This window comes from Diabrotica undecimpunctata, chromosome 1 (assembly GCF_040954645.1).
Source record: "Diabrotica undecimpunctata isolate CICGRU chromosome 1, icDiaUnde3, whole genome shotgun sequence".
NCBI classification, from domain to species: Eukaryota; Metazoa; Arthropoda; class Insecta; order Coleoptera; family Chrysomelidae; genus Diabrotica; species Diabrotica undecimpunctata.
In genome coordinates, this window is record NC_092803.1 from 36,544,611 (window position 1) to 36,559,810 (window position 15,200).

Genomic DNA, 15,200 nt, shown 5'->3' on the forward strand with positions numbered 1-15,200 from the left:
AATGGACCTTCTTAGCACCAAGCAACAAAATAACTCTGACCAGGCATCCGAATCTGCCATTTAAATATAGAAGGTATTAGTAGAAGTAAATGTGAGTACCTTTAAAAGGTATTCATATATCGGAAAATATTATTATCGACGTGGTCGCAATTCAGAACACCCATGTTGTAACGAAATTATTTGGCCTACCATAGGGTAAGATTATGAGGTGTAGAAAATTGGGACAGAAATTATGGGGGTGTAGATTGGGCAAGCAAAAGAAATCGATACTTGTGCGGACGGCACTCAGGGGTTAATTGGAGAGCTGGGGTCGTGGATAAGTGAATGGCAATGGATCGGATTGGGGCAACTACAAAATGAAACAAAAAAAGGGTACTTACATAAATCCCCTGGACAAATGGACAAGTAAAGACAACAAGAAATACCTCTAGCTATTTGAAATGGGACGCTGCTTCGAGAAAACTTCCTGCTTGAGGAAAGAAAGGTTCTTTCTTCCTAAAATAAAGAATACAAACAGGGGTTAGGAGACTTTTCTAAAATAAACAAAATGGTTGGAGAAATCAATTAAACATTTATTATTATCTTACACAAACAGCTACAAAATATAAAATGGTACAAGACATATATGATATAATTAGTTACAAAGAATGATATTAAAAATAACAAAAAACTTACATGTGTCCTATTTGTTTACAAACTCAGGAGATGCTACAAAACTTACAAAAAATAGTAACTGGACTATAGTTTACGGGACTACAAACATGTGGCCAAAATAATATTATTACAAATAAAGAATTTTATTTTTAATGAAACTATTCATAAAGAAATTAACCTTCTTTAAAAACCAAAATAAATTAATGTCAAAAATAATAAGGCTAGTTGCCAGCTGTCTTATGCCAACACAACATTTTAAGACAGAGAATAATTATGACATCTATGGCCACGCCCTAATACATATAATTTTAATTATTACAGATTCTTAAATTTTAAACGACAGCAATTATTAGAAAAAAATGTCTATTTTTATTTTGAAAGTTTAAACACAAAAAAAAATTACCTTGATTTTCACTAAAATGCACTTACGTTGTAAACTGGACTTACTAACATTCCTGGGTGTAGAAACTGGATTTTACTGGAACCTCTGCTATAAAAAAGGGACTGCTTCAAAACTGGTCTGGAAAGACGACCAGAGAAAAACAAAATGAGGTTGAAATGGCACTAAATGCAAACTTTGGACATGGCTTCTTAAAAAAAACTGGTACTTAGGAGAAATAGTGATTACTCTTTCTAAACTGACATATTACATAGAGTAAAAATTACCATTTTCAACAAATTTTGCCGGCTTCTGCAAACTACATAACAGCGTCTGTCCACTCTCGTTGCCCAGTTCACCCTGCCTGCTTGACCTTTTACCGATCTGTCTCTAACCCAAATTTCCCCTTTGTCCTCCTTACCCGTTCATATCTCGGAACCAACTCAAATTCGTTAGACTTACGAATCGTGAAAATAACCTTGGATATACTTCCGGGGTTACTGCGTCTTAGAAAAATGAACACAAGACTTGCTATCTTTTTCGACTTGATTTTAGGAAACGTAGAACCCAAGATGCAATATATTTAACATTTTAATTTCTTTAGAAATTTTTAAACCAAAAAAATTATTATGCTACAATGTAAAAAAATTTCTAGATAAACTGTTTAAAATTAATGATATTAGATATTATACATTGAGAAAATTTTTGTTTCCTTCTAGTATTATTGAAAACCTCTAAGTCAATTACTGCCTATATCAGAATACACTAATAAATCAAACCTTAAAGTTTTGGGCATAAGTTTGTATCGAGGACTAAAATACGATATCGTTACGTTGTGTTTCTTAACTGACGGTAAAAGAAGATTCAAAAGTCCCTAATCCCAAATTAGTAATAAAACTAGAATTGATTAAAATGGAAACACAAGACTATACAATCAAATCCGAAGTGAAAGATTAACTGAAAGAGTTTATAGATAAACAAGCAACTTGACTTCGTAAGTCTTAGGCCTTGCATCCACTGGATTCCGAAAGTTGCAAACTCCGAAGGTGCGAATTTAGACGAAGACTTTTATAACGAAATTGTGCGAACGCCGATCGTCCATTGCCTCAGTATTCGTTCGAAATCTATCGTGTTAGAATTTTTCTTTTTGGAACAATCTCCTTTGATTCATCGACGTGTCAGGCAATATAGACGAAGAAGAGAAGTGTGGGTAAAAAGAAACGAGTTTGGGTAATTGCCTCATTTGTAGTACGATCTCCAAGCCGACGATGACCACCACTTCTATTTTCGAATAAAAAAGGATTCATTTTTAGCAAAATTCATGCTAAACTCTAAAAACTCCATGTGAACGGCTAGTAGTAACATTAAGGTAAGTGTACCAACAGACACAAATCAAGGTCATATTTTTTTATTAACACAATAATATACAATTTTATTTTATATAATTATTTATATTTTTAATATAATAACTTTATAGCTTTAACTAAAGCTAAATCACAAAAAGTTAGATATTACATCCAAGGAGAAGCCTACAGTCACATTGCTGTAGGATCAAAATAATGAAAAAACCTCGATGTGGACTGGATGTTGACTGTACCTAGGTCTTTAAAGTGAGCTAAGGAGGAATCACCGGAAGAATAATTTGGTGTACTTGAGATGTGTAGTGCTTGCTTATCCGACCTTAACCCTATAGAGCATTTATGAGATATTCTTAAGAGAATATTCAGAGCTCGCCGAGATAATCCACAAAACATCGCATAGCTCGTATAAGTTGCTCTTGAAGAACGGAACAACCTTCTACAACAAAATGTTTACAATTTGTTTAGGATCATGCCCACGCGAATTAAGCTTGCATGAGGGCTAAGGGGGTAACACTAACTACTAACAGAAGCGTAAATAAATAAAAATAAATTAAACATTGTAGATTTTACATTGAAATTTTTTATACAATTTTGCTTATCAGTTGATTTTAAAACAAATAGTTTCAATTTGTTATTTCCAGAATTTATAGTGTTCTTTAATTTCTATGTATTGGTGATTGAATTGCTTTAAAATAAATATTGTTTGATTTCGTATGTTGTTTTTTTTTTAAATTCGCTGTTGGTCATTGACTCGACTAAGCATCTGCACTGTTCAGAGATAAATTTACTGCAAATCTGCTCTATTTTGGCTTTAAGTTCGTTTAATGCCCATTGTGCGTTATTAGGGCCTGTTTCATTTTATGCTATACTATTTCGATGACATTTAGAGGACATTTAGGTAAGGACTGATAGAAGGTCAAAAAAAGACATTTATATTGTCGTTTCCAAACCAGTTGTTTGTGGTTTTGGCGGTATGACAGGTCGCTTTGTCCTGCTGAAAAATATAATTCCTGCCAGCATTTAGTTTTACAATACTTAGTAGTAGGCTATTTTAAAGTATTTGCCGATCAAATCATTACTCGCTTTGGAAATTTTACGGTTCTTTTCACACAGTCTTTGTGAAAAATCTCATGCTTAGTGCGAATAACTCGTTTGCGGCAATCACCAATAGAAATGTCGAATTTTGATTATTCACTTAAAATTACTCGAAACTAATCTTCTTCCAACCAAGAAACTTTAAATTTTACCCAAATGAGACTTTGGTCTTGTTTGAATTGGTTTTGTTTTGCTGTTAACGGTGGCTTTTTTCTTTGCTTCAAAGAAAATATGCCAAAATATTTTAAACTTTGAGTTTATTAAGTTTTTACCTGTAATTTAACCTTATAAAACTTTAATCCACTTTATGTTTTTACTTACGACAGCATTCTCTCGACTTTAACCCAGTTTCATGATTCCATTCAGCTGTTACTTGTCTTAGAGTATTTTTTGTTCGGCCTTTTTTGCAAACTTTTACGAATAATCTCTTATTCCTATCACAAACTAGTTTTGGACAACCCAGGCTTTTACCTTATTTAAATAAGATACTTCCTGTTTCCCCACAATGCTTAATTATATTCCACACTGTCGTTTTACCAATATTAAGTTCATTCGCCACTTCATGGATTGTTTTATTACTGCAATAATTTTTAATCACCAACTCACCAATTTTTAAATTTGTAGAGATATCAAGCAACCTTTGATTGAAAAAATACAGCGATTTTGCACGTATGTTGGAGTGTCCGGCTGCATTGTTTTAGCAGCCTAATTGTTTATTCTTATGTGGTTTTTAGCAGTTACTTCATGTTGACCCATTGCTTAGTTGTCACTAATTTTTACATATTTTAATGATCCTTATGACATTAGTAGATTATGTGGCTTGTATAAAATATTATTGATTACGTTTTGTGATTATATGCCATTTAAAATATTACTTATTTAGCACTAATATCATAACTAATTAAAAAATATTAAATTAACAATCAATCGCCTGAAATTATTATTTATTTTAATTTTTCCCATTTTATAGTTGTTGGAGCTCGTAGTTAGTTGCTAATAATCGAAACAATATGGAATATCTTTTTGGGAGTAGTATTTTTTTCTTTAAAAAATATCTTTCCTTGGCATTTATTCTTTTATCATTTTATGCTGACTCTAATGACCTATATTGTTTAATATTCCATTAAATAATAACTTTGTAAATTTACTGTACAATATAATAGTCAAAAACCTCTTTTTTATACTTATATACCATGAATGTACAATATTTTTTAATAACTAATCAACTCACGAAACACAACATGCGAAAACGCGGAAGTAAAATTCTCTTCCAAAATTACGGAAATTTTCAGAGTCAAGGAGGCTCATTACCCAATTTGCATATCCCCAATTCCAGCAAAATGCAATTTAAATGTTTATAAACAACAAGAAGTGCGTTGTAAATTGGAAATAACACCGCAGACTCAAACGTTTCGAATATTTATCTACTAAGGACGAAATAATCACCGTCCACTGTAATAGGCGGAAAATGTAATTTGTTTTATTAAAGCTAAATGTTTCCTACAAATTTATCACCAGATAGGTACGTGGTGTTGATTAGTCTTCTTTATTTCTTTCAAGGAGGATGTGCAACTTTCCGAACTTAGTTTTTGTTCAATTAATCAAAGGGATGTGCATATCATTACAAACTATCATAATCATACGTGAATTTACCACTTAAAACTATATTTGTCTTTTTTTTACTGCAGATAAAAAAATACTGTTTAGTATGAACAACTCTGATGAAATTTTTCCAATTGAATATTGAAAAATAGTTTTTAACAGGTACTGTATCTTTCGGATCGTTACATCGAAAATAGCAGTATGAAAGTACCTCACAAAATATACCAGCTGTCTCGCAATATTAGTTAATATGCATTTTTACAAATTTTCCAGTTATCTGATTTCATATAATATTCTAGTGAGTCCGTACATGCTGCTATACTGACAATTTTTTGTAGTTTTAGTAAATAACAAACATGTTTTACACATTTTTTTACAGTGAATCCAATGAATCAATTCTAACAGTTTTCTAGGTGTTGAATTTACAAAGACACTCAACTGGAACACCGATACTAAAAACATCCTAGACTGGAGAGAGACTGTGAGAAAGAGAGCTACCTCCTACAAGCATTGTATGGAAATGTTAATAATATTACTCTTCTATATACTTACATTCATCAGGCCAATTGTCGAATAACATATTTATAGAATTCCTACAAACAGACATACAAAAAAAGTAATAAACTATAAATTAAAGTTATAAACCAGGAAGAGTGAGCGGAAATCAGAAGAGTAAGACCAAAAAAGAAGAGGTTAGAAGAGGTTAAAACCGATGTAAGAAAACTAAAAATACAGGACTGGGTGGCAAAGACGAAAAACAGAAATGGGTGGAAAAATTGTGCAGAAAAAAGAAGCCATGGGCCTCCAGGCACGAATAGATGTTATATTTATAAGCTATTTTGCTTGTTCATTGATGGATTGATAACTCTATCACTTCATATTTTGCGCTGTCATCCGATACCTCTACCGATTGGTAATTTATCTCTTGCTATTTTGACCTTGCGGGTCTTCCACATTCTGCTTATGTGTTTATTCCATTCTTTTTTCTGTTAAGCGTCCATTCGTTTATATATTGTAAGTTACATTTTTCTCTAATGTCTTAACTTCTTTTTCGATTTCTCAGCGTATTTTCTGTAATTCTTCTCAGTTCTGATTACTGATGCATATGCTATAATTGGTCTTACACTGGCTTTATAAATTCTTAACTTAATCTCAGTGTTAATAGGTCGGTTTCGTGATATAGTGTTATTAAGGCATCCTGCCAGTCTATTTGCTTTTTGTACTTGATCTCTCACTTCTTTGTTTAGGTCTCAATAGCCTATAACAGTGTAATTCCAAGGTATTTTATATCCATTACTTGTTTAATACTGATGCCATCGATTTCGATTTTACATCTGATTGGTTCAGACATCTAAGACATTAAATTCTTTTGCTCTTACGTTAAATCTGTGGACTAGTGGTTGCAGACTATCTTCATCTTGGGTCATCAATATTGCATCGTCTGCTTTACTTCTTTGTTTTCCATTCTGTATCCTCTCTTTTTTTGACACTTTTGATGATGTCATCCATGAATATTTGAAGAACATAGGACTCAATGACTCTACCTGTCTTATTCCGCTGCCTATGTCTATAGGTTCTGTAAGTTGTCCATCTATTCTGACTTCCATTTTGTTGTTTTGGTAAATGTTTGTCATAATTTTATGATATCTAGGAAAACTTCTATTTTAAATAGAAGATGGATTACACATTTCAATCTTACTCTGTCAAATGCTTTCTGCAAGTCAATCAGACACAGAAATGCTGGTCTATTATTAATTAATCTAAAATTTTTTCAACAGGCTCTTTCCTGTCACTCTTAAAACTCCATCGTGCTACTCCGTGGCACGCTTGTCGTGGTTGGTAACCCTTGTTTATATCACAGGACGTAATTGCGAGTGATATAGTATTTTTTTCATATTCAGCAAGAGAAATTTTTTGTCTATTCCTCGATTTTTAAGAAAGCGGCATTGTAACTATAGTTTGATGATTGTTTGTAGTCGGTAGCGACTAAGAAATATAAGAGTAATGTGTGGTAACAACTAAAAAGTTTCGCTTCAAAAATCTCTCAAGTCTGATTTCACACATGTCATAATAGCTAAAATGTTAAATTTTTTCGTTATTTGAGTACCTGTTTTGGTGTATAATATCATTATCACAGATATTCCTTTGATTCTTCTAAAAATAATGTGTGTAATAGTAATATTTATGGTACATAATAATTTATATTACAGATTGCACATTTACAAAAATAACACATCATAAAATCTTTCGACATTAAGAAAGTGAACTTTTTTCATAACTTCGAAAACGTTATCTTCCATAACCATAGCCATGTCTACGTCCACCACCATAGCCAGCTCCGTATCCTCCACCATATCCACCGCCATAACCGCCTCCATATCCACCACCACCTCCGCCTCCTCCTCCACCACCGCCGCCACCACCGCCACCGTATCCGCCACCATAGCCATAGCCTGCACCTCCGCCATAGCCCCTACCGCCGCCTCTATTGCCGCCCCATGGATAAGCACTGGGAAGAGCGTTGCATTGGGATAATATTAGGATGAGAGCTAATAATGATGAGACCTGTAAGAATAAAAAAAGGTATAAACAAACAAAACAAAGGTTGTATTTGTAACAGGCTAATTGCGGAGCAAGGTAATGTTTTCTCCCAAAACTACCTAATACTTCTGTTGTACCAAATGCACGACTTTTTAAATCTAATAATGTTAGTAAAACGACACTTGTTTCATTTCTTAATAAGGAGGAAATTAATAATTTAGCTTCGACCTTCCATAGGATTTGTGAAAAAACGTATGGTCTGAAACCTAAAATGACCGGTTGGTTATATAATATAATAGTTGTCAGACCCAAGGCCTCTTCGCGTCTCGCCTCGAAAGTGAACAGTCATTGGAGAAGAGTAGTAGCAACAGTAGTTCCAGAAAACCGGTACAACAGAGAAGACTACTTAACGGTCCAAATCGGAAAACCTGCGAAACGGGTCGCGTAACGACATAAACGTAATAAACGGGCGCGAAACCGGGAACGACATACACGGTATCAACGGTGCGTGAATCATAAGGTACTAAAACCGGCAATCTCTGGATATCACACAGGTAAAGTCAGTTTACACACACATAATTACCACTTACATACATTTAAATCCACACCTACCTACACACCCTTACAAGCTCAAACCACACTCTCACCCATACATACACAACCTACACTATCACCTATACATTCACTAACTACACTACAAGCATCACCTACACAACCACCAACAAGGTACAATAATATATCGAGGATACATCATTTATGTTTTCTAAATAACCAACATATAAAATCAGAATTTGGTGTTTATTGAGAGTAAACTAAATGTAAGACCAAATACTTACCATGTCGTGATAGTATTATGAGGTTTTTTTCCTGTTTTTTCCCTCATGATTTACTATGAAATCACTTACTGTAGAATTATACTGTCATCATGGCATGTGGTTGCCTTTTTAAAGACGAATTACATGCTATAATTTAATATAATTTTTGATGGATATATATTAAGTTAAAGTTGATTTCATGTAATCGAATGAACTATCTTACAAAAATGTCGTCTTAGGAACGCAACTCAGCAATATTGGCAATATCATTTTAAAGTCTTCTACTTTTAAATGTATAATATATGTCTGAATTATCAATATAAATGAGTCAGATAAAATTAAATTGTTTATAGTCCGGGCGCTTGCGAAGAAAATCAAAATTGGTACCTCAATGTAAGAGATGTTAGGCGTATGGACACACACAAGGTTACTGTACGAAAGAACCAAGATGTGTCCGCTGCACAGGAAAACATCTAACAGCCAAATGTGAGAAATCCAAGGACGCAAAACCTAAATGTGTACAGTGTGGAGAAGGGCATCCGGCTAACTATAGAGGATGTATCGTGGCAAAGGAAATACAAAAAATAAAAGATAAATATAACAAGAAACAGACCTTACCCAGACAACCACAAAGAATCCATCCAAAATCTGTAGAAAATCCAAAACAAGTAGAAAACAAAACAAGAACTTATAGCATGTTAGCAGTTGGTAAAAGTAACGAAGAAAACTATAGTAGTCAAAAATATCTGAAAATAAAACAAACACTATAGAAAATATTAGAGATATTAACTAACCTGGACGAGCGTATAACCAGAATAGAATATAGCACCAAAGGAGCTATACCTAAAAGACTTGGTAATGGCGGGTAGTTTAGGAATAGTAGAATGGAATGCTAATGGCATCTTGAAACATCAGCAAGAACTACAAGCGATACTAGATATAGAAAAAATAGACATATGCCTCATTTCTGAAACCCATTTTACGAATGAATCATATATTAGATTTAGGGGTTATAAAACTTATCATACTCCTCACCCTGATAATGCAGCCAAAGGAGGTAGTGCAGTAATAATCAAAGAAAATATTATGCACTATCAGGAAATGGGATACAGAACTAAAGAATTTTAGGCCACATCAGTAAAAATTAAATGTAAAACTATGAGGTAATCGTCACAGTGGTTTACAGTCCGCCAACATATGCCATCAAGAAAAATCAATATGTAGATTTCCTGACCAGCCAAGGACTTAGATTTATCTTTGGAGGAGACTTCAATGCAAAACATACGCATTGGGGGTCATGACTGACTACCATCAAAGGGAAAGCATTTTTAGAAGTAATGAAATATATAAAATGCGACGCAATATCAACGGGAAAGCCAACATACTGGCCTACTGACACAAATAAAATCCCAGACCCTATCGACTTCTTTGTAGTCAGAAATATTTCAACAAATTACATAGGGATAGAAGAGGCATTGGATATGAACTCGGACCATTCTTCAATTATTCTCACACTCAGTGACACTGTTATCAAAAAAGAAAGCACCCTAGACTTGTTAACAAAAATACTGACTGGAAAAGTTTCCAGATAGACCTTGAAGAGAAGATTAACCTCTCAGTTCCATTAAGAACCGTTGAACAACTAGAGGCAGAAGTAGAATTACTCAATAAAAATGTACAGCAAGCTGCTTGGAACAACAGCACGAACAGTGTCGAAAGAATTAAAGGAAATAACCACCCGAAAGAAATCAGAGAAATGATAACCTAAAAAAAAACTGAGACGCAAGTGGCATCAGTCTAGAGCACCACTTGATAAAACTAGAATAAATAATGCCACACAAAAATTAAAAAGAGAAATTCAAAAAATTAAAACGAATCGGTTAGCATCTATCTAAGTGAACTATTAAATGATAGCGCTACTGATTACTTATTGTGGAAGGCTACCAAACGATTAAAAAGGCCAATCTTACAGAATCCACCAATTAGAAATACGAATGGTAGCTAGGCAAGAAGCAATATACAAAAGGCCAACAGGTTTGCTGACTACCTAAAAAATACTGTTCAACCAAATGAAGAACAAGAAATAATTAGCTGGGAGCTCCCTGATCAAGATGAAATTGAGATTAGCGCTGTAACTCCAAAAGAAGTATATTTGGAAATAAAAGAAAATATAAATCCAAAGAAAGCTCCTGGATTTGATCTAATTACTGGGGAAGTGTTAAAGCAACTTCCAAGTAAAGCTATAATAAAATTAACACATCTTATGAACGCTTCCTTTAGGCTGAGGTACGTACCAAAGATATGGAAGGTGGCAAAAATTATGACACTAAAACCAGGAAAATCTCCACAAGAAGCTTCTTCATATAGGCCCATTTCACTGTTACCTGTCATGTCTAAATTATACGAAAAATTACTCTTAAAGAGCCTAAAACCGATTAAAGAGGAAAAAAATCTAATTCCTAATTATCATTTTGGGTTAAGAGCAAGCTATTCAACGATAGATCAGGTGCATACTGCATAGAATAACAGATATAGTAGAAAAAGCTCTGGAAGAAGGAAAAGTCTGTTCCGCAATTTACAAAGTGTGGCATATATATATATATATATATATATATATATATATATATATATATATATATATATATATATATATATATAAATGTATATATATATATATATATGTATATATATATATATATATATATATATATATATATATATATATCCGACAGATACTTTCAAGTTAAATATGAATAAGCATATTCAGAATTAAGAGAAGTTAAAGCTGGAGTTTCACAAGGAAGTGTCCTGGGGCCAGTGCTATACTGCTCTATACCAGCGATATTCCATCATTAGAAGCTAACACAATTGTGACATTTGCAGACAACACATGCATTCTAGCAGTCGGGCAAAACCACGAGGATGCAGCAACCATGCTACAGAACTCTGTTGAACAAATTAACATCTGGACCAGGCGATGGCGTATCAAATTGAATGAAACAAAATCTGTTCATGTCAATTTTACTATCAAAAGAGAACAACGTATCCCAGTTAGTATAAATAAAAACCAAATACCTTATGCAAATACGGCAAAATATTTGGGTATGACATTAGATTTCAAGCTACGTTGGAAAGCACATATTAAGAAAAAAAAAAAAAAGAGGAATTAGAAATTAAGTTCAGAAAGATGTACTGGTTGATGGGAAAAAATCCACTCTGTCTACTTATAACAAATTGTAATTATATAAGCAAATCCTTAAACCGATATGGACATATGGGATACAGCTATGGGGCTGTACAAAAGAAAGTAACATCCAAATTATACAACGATATCAGAATAAATTATTAAGAAACATCGTTAACGCTCCATGGTACTTCAGAAACTGTGATCTTCATCGAGACCTCCAGATGGATACGGTTATCCAGACAATAAGTAAGTTTGCCGAGAGTCATGAACAAAGGCTCTCCAACCACGTTAATGTCGAGGCCATCAAACTCCTAGACAACGCCAACCAGATAAGAAGACTTAAGAGAACGAAGCCGTTTGAGTTACTGCTATAAATGAGTGAAAGTGAAAAAGCAGAGCAAAGTGCGGCTAAAGTGTACACGTTAGCTAGTAGTACTGTAATGTATTAGAGCCTAAGGAATATTGCTGAATGTAACTTTAGATACGTTTTTTTGTAATATTTTGTATATAGAACTAACTTGCTTATTGATTAGAGTGAATGATAAGATAGCAATAATCATAACATTCCTGTTGGAGTTTTATTAAATAAAAAAAAGATAAAATTAAATTATTAGAAGAATTTTTCGCCAAGTAACAAAAAACTATTATTTTTTTTGATTTCCTAATGTTTCTATTTTGAGAATAATTTCCCAAGTGGAAATTGAAACATCAATAAACCTATTTTACACTTTAATTGTGGCCTCTCACTGTATATAGAAAGAGTTTGGAGCTGTAGAGAACAAGGAAGCTAGTCTACAATGATCATATATTACGGAAATGTTGTTACAAGAACGGTTATTTATAAAGTTCTATATGTGAGATCGAAAAGAGGATATCAAAGAAAGCCCTGTCTTGACAGAATCGATGGGATACAAGAAGATCGACAGTATGTAAGGATCGAATTTTATGGATCGACAGTATGTAAGGATCGAATTTTATGGAACGAAACAAAAAAAAAATTAAAAGTGTAAGTATAAAAATAATCTTAATAAATGCCCCTTTGCATAAAAAATAACTTTATAACAAACCTTATTTGCGACATCCTTTTAAAAATAAAAAATAATATCCTCTAACTGAAGTGATGACGAAGAAAATGGTTGAATAAAACAACGACATATTAAAAGTAAAATATACGAGAAAACGAAACAGAAATAAAATAATAAACCAATAAATACGAAATTTACAAAAAAATGAATCATGAATAAGCAATTAAAATGTTCTAAATTATTGAATAACATTACTTACAACCACTGCAATAAACCCCCTCATTTTACACTCCTCTTTCTTCGCTGCCGAGTCGACATAGACACAAAATAAATGAAATGAAATTAATTTCACAGCTTGTTGATTTGCTTATATATAGGTAAAAATCGCCTATAATAAACCAAAGTCAAGGATTCGTCTCGATTTTTTGTACTACTCTAGTGCAAAAAAGTGGAAATTACGTTTCTTTGATTGTCTGTAATTGGTTTCAGTCAAGAGTATTGACTTTTGGTCTGAAAGGGACAAAAAACTACAAATTCAAGAGTTCTTAAAAGATATGTAAGAATTAAATAATAACTTTTAAGAGGTTTATTTCATGTGTTTTGGAAAATTTTATACGGATATTGAACAAGGTCTTTATTATCTGCACAAACAAAGTGATGACTCAAACATCATTACAACATACAGTGTTAAACGAACAAATTCCTTTGAAGGGCCTTATGTCTTATAGAGATGAAGCTGTTGTTATAATTTACTCATTTATATATATTTTTTACTTGTTGAAACGTTTGCCAATCAAGCAATTACGAAATAATTCATTTATTCTTCATTATGTTTTTTTTTATATTTTCAAATTGTTTTTCCTTTTCCTCGCTTTTAATTGTACAAACGTACAAAAAAATTTGTGAAAACTTTGTTTAGCTAATACTGCCCAAATTTTTTTAATTTAATAGGGTTTGGTGACGCTCAAGTTGCAATGGGAAAAAAGTTAATTTTTAATTTAAAAATTTAAAAGTTAATTAAAAAAAATTAAGTCACAAAGCAATTAGAATTAGGCGGAAAGCACAAATTTATATTACATTTTTCACATATTACTTTTGGCACAGCTTGGCTTCCCGGGTTCTTGCAACGATCGCGCTTTTCTGAAAATTTAGGCCAATGGCCTATTCCGTCTTTCTGTATGTTTTTCTCCGGTAAAGAAGCGATAGGTCCTTCCTTTTCTGCTCTATTTCTTACTAATATAGATAAACTAAGCCTTCCTCTCTTCTTGAGCCCCTCTTTTCGCTCTTGACAAAGGCAAGCGGCAATAGACGCTTTGAAATCTAAACACTTAGTTTATTGTTTTTTCCTATACCAATTAACTGGGTCTCTTTTATACTGTAACCAAATCTACCACTACCAAATGAGGTACCACTTTTTAGAACGAATCCTACTTCTATATAAAGCTATCAACGAGTCCATTAAGTCCACTCCGCCCAGACATTTATTTTAAAACGTTACAATGTTAGGACATTCCACAAGAATGGTTTCGTTCTTTGTTTTGTCCCATCTGTAAACTTGACTTGTCGAATACGTGCCTACAAACGAACTCCGACACTCCGGAACTCCAGTAAATGCACCGGCTTGTTGTCGTACCATTTGACTATTCTAAAGGTTATTCCTTTTTTCTTGTAGACAAGTTTTTCGAAACTCCTCCTTCCGTTCTTTTTCATATCTTTGTCGGTAGAGAAATTACATCCTTTCAATCTTTTAGGATGCACCGTACCTACATAGAGAATACCCAACTTGTCTAGTTCAATTTGCAATTGCATACTTGTAAACCAGTTATCAAAATATATCTTAGAGGAGAGAGTGTTGTACCTTTGGGCAAATTTTATGTCGTTTGGCCCAAAATGTTTAAAAAATGCTTTATAGCGACCATTGAAACATACAGAAATAGATACAACCTTTATCTATAAATGACAAAGTATAGGTCTACGGATTCGTTTCAGTTACCTTTTAAAAAGCTTTTAAATTTTTTGACAGGTTGTCCAAAGGTACGACACTGTGTTGTACCTTTGTCCACATTATGTTGTACCTGTGGTCCAGAGAACAAATTACCTTCGATTAAGAAGAAACAACACAAACGAACGGAATCTTATTTATTACATGAATTATAAGATAACAAACATGATTACTTTACATTGTATGTATCAAATTTAACATTAAAGGACATCATATTTTGTTGGCGTTGTGATGTTTCAACGAAATCTGGCGAAGGCAGTTTTTTTATTATGTCGCCTTCGGAGACACAAGAGACTTCCTCATCTGAATAGACAAATTTATTGTTTGCAATAACTGTTTTTAAATATTTGACAATGTATTCGTCATCTAAAACCTTAACTATCTTGGCAACATAGTCTGCAATATTCTTTTTACTGGCTAATTTTACGAGAACAAAATCACCTTCTTTTAACTTAGAAGAGTTCAGTTTTTTGTTGCTGTAATGAATAATTTTCATTTTTGTTTTCCAGAAAAGTTTCTAAATCCTCGTCACTTGAATC

General features: G+C 33.1%; 1 protein-coding gene across 1 annotated transcript; it reads right to left on the bottom strand.

Moving 5' to 3' along the window:
• Positions 1-7,272: 7,272 nt before the first annotated feature.
• On the bottom strand, positions 7,273-13,021 carry LOC140438609 (uncharacterized). Its single transcript, XM_072528272.1, has 2 exons — positions 12,919-13,021; positions 7,273-7,656 (listed from the first exon to the last, which is right to left on the bottom strand). The coding sequence occupies exons 1-2, from the start codon at positions 12,940-12,942 to the stop codon at positions 7,381-7,383; spliced, it is 300 nt and encodes a 99-aa protein (XP_072384373.1). The 5' UTR covers positions 12,943-13,021; the 3' UTR covers positions 7,273-7,380.
• Positions 13,022-15,200: the final 2,179 nt, after the last annotated feature.

What these genes read in the sequence shown, in the direction of transcription:
- LOC140438609 (XM_072528272.1), bottom strand. Translation starts at nt 12,942, where the DNA reads ATGAGGGGGTTTATTGCAGTGGTT. An exon ending in GGGGGTTTATTGCAGTGGTT is followed by an intron (nt 7,657 to 12,918) that starts GTAAGTAATGTT and finishes TTATTCTTACAG; the next exon opens with GTCTCATCATTATTAGCTCT.